The following is a 12,205-nucleotide window of genomic DNA, read 5'->3' on the forward strand; positions in this document are numbered from 1 at the left end:
CACATTTATCCTTTTGGCCAATTGTGCTGCCTTTTAGTACAAGATCCCAGTACTAAAGTGATTGGGAAATACTGATGGGTGAAGAAGTAGTCTGCCTCTTTAAATATCCAACAAAGTTTCCTCATTCTTTGGAGAGAGAGAATGGCTCTGCCCCAAAGGTCTTTCTCCAGGATTATTGGCCAAAGTCATTTCAGCACTATTAAGCTCACCCAGACATAAGTACCTTCAGGCGTTAGACACTTAAACCAAGGTTTTTTTTTCCTGTTATACCTTCTTCGCGTGGCTCTGAATATTCCTGTTCTGAAATCAAAAACTTTCTGGAACTGATCAGGGCAATAAACAGGGAGATATTCTTCTCTCCCTGACACACCTTATAATTTGCCAAGCATGTGCAATGTATTCTATTAACAGTAGTGGAACATTGGTAAATAATAATAACAATAATAATAATAATAATAATTTTTATCCTTTCATTTCAAGTCCTTGCCCTAAAGTACTGAACTAGGGAGGAGGGTGAGGGCAGGCAGAAGTTCGAAAACATCAGGCAGAAGTCTACCTCCAAAACGGGAACATCTGTGGCTGCCACTGTGGGATGGAGGTAGTGCTGGGGAAGGAGGGTTGCTCTTAGGAGTTCAGGACAGCCCTCCTAGTCAATCCCTCGGTGCAGCTTGAGATGGCGGGAGAGGTTGCTCAGGGTGATGAACCCCTTGTGGCAGACAGTGCACTTGAAAGGACGTTCGCCACTGTGCAACAGACGGTGCCTTTTCAGGTAACATTCATGCCGGAAGAACTTGCCGCATTCAGTGCACTGGTAGGGTTTCTCACCGGTGTGCACCAAGACGTGACGGTCCAGATCTCGAGGACTGCGGAAGAATTTCTCACATTCGCTGCACTTGTAGAGTTTCTTGCCGGGCTGATTCGGGAATGTCCGGAGATCCAGCTGGGGCAACAGGTGACGTTCTAGTTCGCTGCCCGGGCCCGGCACTGGTGCTGTGGACACAGCGTGGCTCAGCTGGTGCTCCTCCAGGGCCTGCAAGTTCACAAAGGGCTGGCCACAGATGCCACAGGTGAAAGAGGGCTCGCCTCCATGGGCAGTCAGATGAGCTGCAAGGGTGCTGCTGTTGGCAAAAAAGGTCCCACACTCGCATTGGTACAATGTGTCCGGAGGACGAGTATCAGGAGAGTGGCAGGATGGGCAGCCTCTGCTGTGCCGCTGTGTCTCCTCCTCCTCCTCCTCCTGCTCACCTCCTTTTGGCTGTTCCTTCATGCCCTTCAGTTCCAGCATCCTCCCATCCCTCTTCTGAGCTTTCTCGGAGCAAATCTGGCATGGTGGGGGCCTGTCCTTGGCATGAGTGAGTTTATGGCGTTCCAAGAGGGACGCAGCATTGAAGTCTCTCTCGCAATCTGGACATTTAAAGGGTTTGATGTCAGTATGAGCCAGCCAATGACGGCGAAGTTCAGAGGCTAGCTGGAAGTGCCGCCCGCAGGCCCCACAACCAAAAGGGGCAGCCCGGCCTCGGCCAGCAGCGCAAAGGTGCCCCAAGGGACTCTGCTCTTTGCCGCAGGCCAGGCAGCGCGGAGTAGGTGCTTGAGGGGCTGCGGTGGCAGGAGACGCCAGGTGCTGGCGCTTGAGGTGGCGTCCCAAACTGCTGCGGGAGGAGAAACGAAGCTCACAGATATGGCAGCAGTACGGCTTCTCTCCAGTGTGGACCACCTGGTGGTGAAGAAGTCCTGTGGAGTCCCGGAAGCCTTTGGGACACATGGTACAGCGGTAAGGGCGCTCCCCGGTGTGACTCCGGATGTGGTTCACCAAGTTGAAAGAATGCTTGAAGCTCTTGACACAGTGAGGGCACTGGAAAGGCTTCAGTTCGGTGTGTCGAACAAAATGGCGGCGCAGGTCCGAACGGTAGCGGAAGCTCTTGTCACATTCGGAGCAATGGAAGGGGGCTCGGGGGCCTGCTCCATTGACCGTCAAGAGTGAGGGGTCGTCCTCGGCATCCGAGTAGAGAACAGCACATTCTTCCTCAGTTCCAGGGGCCGTCCGAACTCCTCCTGCAGCCTCTTGGGAATGCTGGCCCTCTGGCCATGCTTCAACATGGCTCTCCATCTATCCAATGTAGTTCTAGAGAGCAGTAAGAAGAGAGCCAGAGCTGAAGGAGTTCACAAACAGTTGAGTTCAAATCCCCAATAAGGACAGCTCCCTTCTCCCAATGTACAGGTAACCCTCGACTTATGATCGCAATTGGGAATGGAATTTCGGTTGTAAGTCATTCCGGTCACATCCATGGAACCGAACCTTATTTTTTTAACCATTTTGTAGTGGTTGTTAAGTAAATCCATACTCCCAAATGTGGGGATTGCTTTGCCAGAAACTGTTGCAAATCACAGTCGCATGACTTTAGGACATTGCAGCCAATGTGAACCAGCTTCCAAGCACTGGAAATGTTGCCATGTGACTGGGGAAGGGGGGATTTTATGATGGCTAGTGGTGCTTTCCGGACTGATATCATCCTTTCTAAAGTTTTCATAACTTCAAACAATTGTTAAAGCAATTGGTCTTAAGTTGAGGACTACCTGTAAACCCATCATCTGGACCAATAAATGACTGTTAAAAAGTAATTTAAAAAATCTGGATAGCTCATTGAAAAGCTTAAGAAAATATGGTAGGAAGCTCTACATATGGAATTGGATTAATTTGAGAGTCCCTTCTCTTGTTGCAATCATTTAATTAAGGTAAGGCGGAAGTTAATGCTTTTACTTCCAAACAATGGAAAATAGTCAACGTTTTTTAAAAAAAAAATCTCAATTCTTGTTAATGCCATCAGATTTCCTAAAGTAGCATATAATATTAAATATAAATGTAGGAAATCTCCAGAGTTTATTTGTTCCTGGCTATGATAGATGAATTGATCCACGAAAATCTTGGTATAATAGGACACTGTAGAAAGTCAAAATTTTGATGTTGGAGAAAAGTTAACAGGTTTCAATTCCTCATTTTCTTGAATGGAATTAAGAGTTCTAGGTTTTGGGGGCACTTACAAAATCACACAGACTTTATTTTGTGCTTACAAGGTTTAAGCACGAAGCAAATCCCTGCCCTGAAAGTGTCCAGAAGTTCTCATGCTATTCAACCAAATTTTTTTCATCCTATACCAGGAGATTCTAACAGCATTTTTTCTTTCAAAAGTTGAGGCTTGAAGTTTCCTATTCAGGATATTCACCTTTACACCAACCACAGTCTTCTAACAGATGCACAAGAAGAAAGAGAATAATTTATGAAGTGAGATCTTTGCTGTCTTCCACAGTTATGTACATCGAAGGGGGGGGGAAATAATTGAAAAGGGACAAAAATTTAAACAATGCCTAAATAAATACACACATGAAATACTGATTTTGCCTAAACAAATCACTCTTTCTTGAGCAGCCTGTTGAGGTGGCAACCTACTTTTCCAAGGAGTACAAAAAATATTTAAGAAAAGAACAAAATCAGACCATTTATTCTTTTTGGGGGGGGCGGGGGTGAGAATTCAAAGCACCAGCCTCCCTATGTAACTTCTGCACTTCACCTTTGCTGCTTATGCTTATGCTCTTAACCTTGGTAACTTGAAGATGTGTGGACTTCAACTCCCAAAATTCCCCAGCCGATATCTGGGATTTGAAGTCCACACATCTTCAAGCTCGCCAAGGTTGACAAACACTGGTGAATGCTTTTTCTATCATTAACCCACTGGGAGGGGGTGGGAAACCCAAAGTTGAATACTTTAAAGCAACAATGGCCTAGAAACCAGAAGCAGCATGAAAAACTGGCTGGGTGACTTCCAGCCAGTCCCTTCCTTTCTCAGTCCAACCCACCTCACAAGGTTGTTGTTATGGGGAAAAGAGCAGGAGGAAGACTGCAAACCAAATTCTGGGATCGTGACCACCCACACCTCTTATCTGAAGGAATCCACCCCTTTTCTCTTCTTGACCTCAAGCGAAAAGAACCTTCAAGTCCTTCCTTTGTGCTGAAGACGCCAAAAAGTGTTTTTTGCACCCTTCCCTGTCCCTCATAAACACCTCCCCCGCCCAGATCTCCTGGGCTGCCGTTCGCGGCCAGCTTTGGTTTTCCCAGCCGGTTGAAGTCCAACTTTTGCCTAGACCAGTGTTTCCCAACCTTGGCAACTTGAAGATGTCTGGACTTCAACTCCCAGAATTCCCCAGCTGGCTGGGGAATTCTGGGAGTTGAAGTCCAGACATCTTCAAGTTGCCAAGGTTGGGAAACACTGGTCTAGACTCCCGACAGAATTTGGGGCGGAGGGGGAGGGGAGGAATCGAAGGATCCTTTCTATTAGCACGTAGTTTTTAGACCACGATCCCTTTGCTGTTCCCTACAGCGCTTTGAGGGCCAGAAGTCGCTTGCAGGGATCCTAGCTTTGCCTCTCTGCACAGGCACTTTTGGGGAACCCAGGATCCGAACTCTGACTCTGCAAACTCTCTCTAACTCCCTCCCCCCATGGCAACCCAGGCGCCCCTCCCCCCTTGTTGCTCCATGGGCTAACTAGAGGCAGGGGGAGTATTTCTCCTCTCAGTTCCCCCCCCCTTTCCTCCTCCCAACGTCTACAGTACTCACAACTTCTTATCGGCGCCGACATTTTAGTGAAGGGCAGATCCTTCGACGGACGGCGACAGGAAGCATCTGCCCTCAACCCCCCCACCCGAAACTGATTAAGGGGTTCGCCGCGAGGAAGCATTGACCTCTGGCGACAGTCGCTCTCTCCCACCCCACCCGCCAATCCAACCTCGATGGAAGTTAGCAGGATGCTCCTCCCCCGCTCCTCCCCCATCTTTTCTGTGGGCAAGGAGGAGCAGAAGCGGCATGTTCCTTGTGGGCAGGTGAACCGAGTCTTCGCTAGGGTGCCATTTTTGTATATAGCTAGTGTAGGAATTAAGAACTGTCTCCTTTAAGAAACTACCTCATGGGTAATGTAGGCAGAGACTGTCTTATGGGAAATGTAGTTCCATAATATGTGTCACATCTGTGCTTCTGATTGGCCACTGGGGCATTCTGCCCGTCTGCAAAGTTTATAGCCGGTCAGTTTAAATGCCTTTGTGAACCGGAATAGTAAGTGTCTGTATCTCTGCTCAATACGGGTGTGAAATCATCTTTTTACACCACGTGATGGGACAGATTATGGAAAGTCAGAAGTATCTTAACACTGAACTGTAAGTTTTGCTATTAAGAATGCCTGATAATAAACTTGATCTGAATGAGATTCCTAAGCATGGAGCTAACTGCGTGTGCCAGCAAGCCTACAACGCCCGAGGCAGAACAGTAAATAAATGTTGATGTTTTCGCTCCCCTCGAGTAAAAAGATGGTGTTATGTTGAGCTCCCCTCGCGTAAAAGGACTTTGAAGTTGAATCCCAAACTCTATTTGCATTTTAACTGACAACGGCTGCCTGGATTCCCCCCACCCCCTCTTGCAGCAAAGAGAACCCCCCCCTTTCAGTGACAAAGGCTGATTAATTCTCCTGAGATGAAGGACTTTGTTGTGTTTAAGAAATTGTGCTAAAAGGGGGCCAAGAGCTGCATGAGAAAAGCACCCTCTACAACCAAGCTGGCTCAATCTGCTCTGAAAAGTCTGTTTTTGTTTGTGGAAGAATGATTACAGGCTGGACTCTTGTTTCTCCTCTGGTATACTGAGAAAGCAGATCCTGCAAGGTCGACTTTGTTTCCATCTAATTGAGCTCCAGGGGAGGGGACCCAGGAATCGCATGATAAAGCAACCCACCCCCCTTCCCAACCTATCCAGTCTGATCTGCTGTTGTTAAGGCCAAACGCATGTGGCTTGGAGGCAAACAGCAGCCTAACAAAGAAAGAAACCTGGTGCAGTGAATCAAAGCAAATTCCAAACCTTACTCCTTAAGTGGTTGTAAAGCCTCATGGAAAGGTCTCCATGGAAACGGAATTTGAATAAGTAAGAGGTCAGCTAGCCCAGATCCAACCTCCCAAGTCCTTTGAACTTTACTGGTGAGTTGTCCTGGCAACAAGGGGCAATAAAGAGGCCTCAACAATCCCAGCTTCAACTTACTTTGTGTATGCAAAGCCATCTGGCAGTTGAATGGCCACAAGTCAGATTCAGTCCAGCTGAAAAGCCTGCAGTTATGACCTTGTTGATTTGTTACTATTGTTTATGAATTATTGGGAAAAGGCACAACCCCTTTCGGAGGTACCAAGCTAGCAAGGTCCAAGATGGGTTCGGAGTCCGGGTAAAGACCCTTAGGCATTCCAAAACTGGAGAGTTAACTTGCAACCCTCAACAAGGAAAAACGCCATTACTAATCACTCCAAACATTAGTCACAAACAGCGCCCTCTGTTGGCTCCTCTACAAACTGGAATCCAGCATTTCAGGCCAACACTTGCAACACACCCCAGTGGCTGACATGTGAACTGTGCCTTGCATCTGCAAGGTTTTGCAACGCACTCTACTGGCTGACATGTGAACTGTGCCTGCACCTACAAAGTTTTGCAATGCACCCTAGCGGCTGACAAGTGAACTACACCTGTATCTCCAAAGCCTTGCAACACACCCCAGTGGCTGACATGTGAACTGCGCCTTGCATCTGCAAAGTTTTGCAACGCACCCTACTGGCTGACATGTGAACTGCGCCTACACCTACAAAGTTTTGCAATGCACCCTAGCGGCTGACAAGTGAACTACACCTGTATCTCCAAAGCCTTGCAACGTACCCTAGTGGCCGACACATGAATTGCGCCTGCATCTCCAAAGCCTTGCACTGCACCCTAGTGGCCAAAATATGAACTGCGCCTGCACCTACAACTTTTGCACCTTACCATCTCCCCCAGCATATAACCCCAGGGCAGAATGGCAACTTTGTCAGAGGAAGGCAAACTTGGCATCTAGAGGGGTAGTGAAGTTCTCTGACACACCAGGCTGAGAATATCGGGTGTGGAGGTAGATCTTCCAACGTGCTATCCATGCTGAGAAGATAGAACCTGACAACGAGATCATACATAGGATGGCTTGGCTAGGCCGAAAGTCTGCACAAATAGTTACAGGAATCTACCACACTTATCTGAATGATCCAGTCAAAGCCTGTGAACAAGCTTGGAAAGTACTCGATCGACAGTTTGGTTCGTCCACGCTCATGGAGTCCTCACTCTTGAAACAGGTCGTCGAGTACCCCAATATCAGTCCGAATGATCCTAAGGAGTTATGGAAGTTTTCTACCCTCCTCTCGGAGTTACGGGACACTCAAGAGGACCCCAAAACTAAGGGATTGACATGCCAGCATACAGAACATTGTCATCAGAAAACTGTCAAGAAGGTTCAATAATCGATTGACCGATCTGTGTGACACTCACAGGAAGAACAATGAAGACAACGATCCCCCCTTTACTACACTTGAAGAATCTGTTGCTGATCAGCTAGAGTGATGCACCGACCCTCGAAACCAAGGTTGTTGGGATGACTACCCCCCAGACCCAAAAGGGCTGCCCATAGTGCTGCTGTGATCAAGAGCCCGATGCAGACCGCAAGGGAAAAAACCTTTGTGTCTCTTTCTCTCTCTATCCCTCTACCTACCTACATACATACCTATACACACACACTCTCTCTCCCTCCCTCCCTACTGTATTTCTTTCTATATTTCTATTTCTCTCTCTCTCTCCCTTTATCTACCTACATACCTACTTAACTACTCTCTCTTTCTCCCTACCTATCTACTGTATTTCTCTCTCTATTTCTCTCTCTCTCTCCCTCTACCTACTTACTGCATTTCTCTCTCTCTTTCACTCTCTATCACTCTACCTATCTACACACTCACTCTCTCCCTACCGTGTTTCCCCAAAAATAAGACAGGGTCTTATTTTATTTTGACCCACGAAATATGGCCTTGGTCTTATTATCGCCAGGGGGGGTTGTCTTATTATTTTGGGGATGCAGGAGGCAGCAAGCATGGGACTGCATGTCCTGTCACCCCCATCGCCTCCCCTCCCTGTTCTTTGCGCTGGCCGAGCGGCTGGCCGGCACTGCTCTGATGTGTCAACGCCCTGCGTTGGGTTGGGCTTTCTTTGCGAGGGGGACAATCTGGGGAGTGAGAGATTTAGGAAGCCTGGGTTGGTGTGGGGCAGTTTCCCCAGTGAAGCGTCTGATTCATTCCCAGAGGTGAGCCTTTTGCCTCCTCTCTGCCCCAGCTTGGAAGCTGCAGAGGAAGCTTGCCATGCCCGGTGAGGGGGAGAGAAGAGACGACAAAAGATGCCATGTCTCACTCCACGCCTCTCACTTCTCCTCCCCCCCACCTGCCAACCCTCTCGCTAAAGAGACGGTGGGGAAGGGAAGCAGCCTTTGTAAATCGAAATTATAAACACTTAACCTTTTTTAATCCCTTTATCCTTTTTCATATTTGTCCTTTATTTTTTCCCCCAGTATACTGTACATATGGTCCATGTTGATGTGCATTGAGATGGTGAAAAGAGTAAGGTTCTACATTTAGGCAACAAAAACGAAATGCATAGGTACAGTATAGGAGGTACCTTGCTCAACAGTAGTAATTGTGAGAGGGATCTTGGAGTTCTAGTGGACAACCATTTAAATGTGAGCCATCAGTGTGCAGCAGCTGCCAAAAAAGCCAACACAGTTCTAGGCTGCATCAACAGAGGGATAGAATCAAGATCATGTGAAGTGTTAATACCACTTTATAATGCCTTGGTAAGGCCACACTTGGAATACTGCATTCAGTTTTGGTCACCACGATGTAGAAAAGATGTGGAGACTCTAGAAAGAGTGCAGAGAAGAGCAACAAAGATGATTAGGGGACTGGAGGCTAAAACATATGAAGAAAGTTGCAGGAACTGGGTATGACTAGTTTAATAGAAAGAAAGACTAGGGGAGACATGATAGCAATGTTCCAATATCTCAGGGATTGCCACAAAGAAGAGGGGGTCAACTTATTCTCCAAAGCACTTGAGTGTAGAACAAAAACCAATGGGTGGAAACTAATCAAGGAGAGAAGCAACTTAGAACTGAGGAGAAACTTCCTGATAGTTAGAACAATTAATCAGTGGAACAGCTTGCCTCCAGAAGTTGTGAATGCCCCAACACTGGAAGTCTTTAAGAAGATGTTGGATAGCCATTTGTCTGAAATGGTACAGGGTTTCCTGCCCAGGCAGGGAGTTGGACTAGAAGACCTCCAAGGCCCCTTCCAACTCTGCTATTGTATTGTATTGTATTGTATTGTATTGTATTGAGACAGTTGCCAGGGGTGGCAAGATGAGGTTAGTTTTATAACTTGCTTCAGAACCCCTCCCTTCATCTGGCACTCCAACCTCTTCATTTAGGGGGCAAAGATAAGATTACAGAATCCCTTCCTGAAATGTTCCCTTTCTCCCTTTTTTAGGTGTGTATGGACTTTGTTGTATAATCAACTCTGATTACAAACCTCCACTGCCTTGTGGCTATATCCACTACTGGAAAAGGCTTCAGGAATCAACCTCCAGGCAAAATCCGGAGCTGGAGCCCCGGAAGCAGTTCGTGACTGTGTACAACCACCTTCTGGTAACTCCTGCGACGCAGCTGGAACCAACCGTATCAGCTCTGTCATTCCATTGGACTATTTCAGCAACGTGGAGAGGGGGGGATCTGCTATTTGGGTAACAGTCTATCCTCCATATTAATTTACCCAGGCCTCGTGCCCTGGAGAGGACACTCCAGCTTTACCTCTTTCCAGAGCACGGCACCATAGTCTTGTGAGAGACTAATGGATGCCAATGTGATGGACTTTCAACAACAATTGAGTCCAAAATTTATGTTGCTAAGTGAAACATTTGTTAAGTGAGTTTTGCCCCATTTTACAAGTTTTCTTGCCACAGTTGTTAAATGAATCATTGCAGTGGTTAATAACATTATTAAGTGGATCTGGCTTCCCCATTGACTTTGTCAGAAGATCATAAAAGCTGATCACATGATCCCTGGACACATCAACTGTCATAAATATGAACTGGTTACCAAGCATTTTGATTATCTGACCATGGGGATGCTACAAATGTCACGAGGTGAAAATGTTCATAAGTCACTTTTTTTCAGTGCTGTTGTAACTTTGAATGGCCAATAAATGGACTGTTGTAAGTTGAGGACTACCTGTTTAGGAAAATTTTGGGTTGACTGATCATTTACACAATGGGAACCATACAAGGACAAAATAAGCAAGCTTTATCCTCCTCCTCTTTTGTTTCATTAAACGTGGAACTTGCCATCTGCTGTTATTCTGATGTCTAACAAACAGGCCTTCCTCATTTATGAGTGAATGTAAAAATAATAAAGGTAGGATATATATCAAATAAATAAATAAATAAATAGGATTTCATGAGCTGCAGCTCACTTCCTAAGATACATAAGGTAGGCTGAGTAAGATTCTAATTGGGATGACTTTGGGTGAGGCAGATAGGGTAAAAAATGTTAAATGCAGATTAGATGTAGGGCAGATTAAAAGCATTTTATGAATTGGCAACTTCATGAAAAACCCAATATATTTGCTGAGGTTGTGTGGATGCCTGAAACCATTTAATATGAGCTTAGAATTTCTCAAGCCAGTGGCATTGTTGAAGTTCCTTTGAGGCTGGTGGGCAGGGGTCTTTCAAAGTCCACTTGCCCACCAGTTACTTAAATGTTGTGTGGATTTATGGGACATTTAACTCACAAACTAATTTCCCTAGATACTGGCCAATCTGATGGTAGATGAAACAGGAAGGCAACAGTTACTGGCCACCATTATGTCCACATAGCCCAACATCATTATTAGCTGGAGCATGATTTGACCTTGTTGGATATTCAGAACATTTGAGTTTAGGAACAAATATTTTCCCAGAGCAAGTAGAAGCCTTGGGACCTCACAACAATATGGCTAGGAAATACAACCCCTACATCATGCAAGGTAGTGCGATATGCAACCTTGAAGCTGTTGCTGCCCTCAACACCACCTATTAAAGGACGTTGTGTCAACAGCATGAACAGAGTACCCTAAAAAAATTCAGTTTCTGTTGCACCAGTTAGCAGACAATGACACTTGTGGTGAGGGAAGGCTGCTCAACAACCATTCAATTCTTGGCAATGTGAAATAATGATAGCTGGACAGGGATATCAAAAACACTTGCTCCAGGTGTGCACCTAGGCTAAAACTCAGGCGGCTTCTATTGTTTAGTGCCAGTGCAGGATAACAGCTCCAATATACAGCCCTGCAGGTGTTTATTATTTATTTTTTTATAAAATTTATAGGCTGCCCATCTTACCTCAAGGTAACTTGGACGGCTGTAATCCATTTGTTGTACCTTTCACTGAATAGCCTGATTTATTTTGACAATGTGGAATTGGTAATAGTCCAATCTAGGATTGCTTAAGACCAATCTTAATTATACTGCACTAGTTAACTGTGCACTAAATAAAATCACTTGTACTGCTAAAAATTATAGTATTAATTGCTATCTTCACTAGAAATCAGAAGACTGGATTCTGTGTTTTCAATCACATCTCAAACTCCCAATTGAAAAACTATAATAAATCTCCAGATGGGCCAAACAGGATTACAGTTTTTCACTGTCAGTTGATCCAAAATGGTTGTGAAAGAGTATGTGAGTCTGATCCTGAAATGCAAATTCTACACGTAGCCAAATCAAGATGTGCAATAAACTACAGACTACCTTTCTGAATGTATATTAAAAAATACGTACACACATCCCTGTAAATAGAGAACCAAAATGTAAGACATTTCGATATAGATAGTCCTCAACAACCATTGAACGATCAGCAGCAACCAGTGGTGCACCACTGGAAAACCTGAAGGACCAGATGAGGGACAGATCATGTGAAGAAATTATTTTGACATGAAGAATCAACACCCACTTGATGCCACATTCTCACTTAGTCATGACAATTTCTGTAAGCGCATCCATTGGGGGAAAAACACTGCCTATTACTTCTAGTTATTGGGTACTGGGGTCAACTGGGGGTTGACCTTATAGAACATTGATGGCTAACCTTTTTCTAAAGGTGTACGAAAACTGTGTGTATGCAGGCTATTGCACACATGCGTGTGCCCACCCAATTGTGCAGGCGCATCCCCAACCTGTGCAGCTTACTCCCCTGCGGGGGAGGGTGTCACCCTCCCCAGGCTCCGAGGGTTTCCTGGAGCCTGGGGAGGGCCAAAATGG

The 12,205-nt window shown here is 45.8% G+C and overlaps 1 protein-coding gene across 4 annotated transcripts; it reads right to left on the minus strand.

Moving 5' to 3' along the window:
• Positions 1-444: 444 nt before the first annotated feature.
• On the minus strand, positions 445-4,772 carry FIZ1 (FLT3 interacting zinc finger 1). 4 transcript variants are annotated; one of them, XM_081932434.1, is made up of 3 exons: positions 4,610-4,772; positions 3,222-3,242; positions 445-2,122 (listed from the first exon to the last, which is right to left on the minus strand). In XM_081932434.1, exon 3 carries the CDS (start codon positions 2,105-2,107, stop codon positions 647-649), a length of 1,461 nt encoding a protein of 486 aa, XP_081788560.1. In that variant the 5' UTR covers positions 2,108-2,122; positions 3,222-3,242; positions 4,610-4,772; the 3' UTR covers positions 445-646. The 4 variants fall into 4 exon arrangements, with proteins under 4 accessions (XP_081788560.1, XP_081788559.1, XP_081788558.1 ...); XM_081932433.1 differs by lacking the exon at positions 3,222-3,242; XM_081932432.1 differs by lacking the exon at positions 4,610-4,772 and having other exon boundaries at positions 3,222-4,042.
• Between the last annotated feature and the right edge of the window lie 7,433 nt (positions 4,773-12,205).

Source organism: Natrix helvetica (genome assembly GCF_964273705.1).
Source record: "Natrix helvetica genome assembly, chromosome: Z".
In the NCBI taxonomy this organism is placed as follows: Eukaryota; Metazoa; Chordata; class Lepidosauria; order Squamata; family Natricidae; genus Natrix; species Natrix helvetica.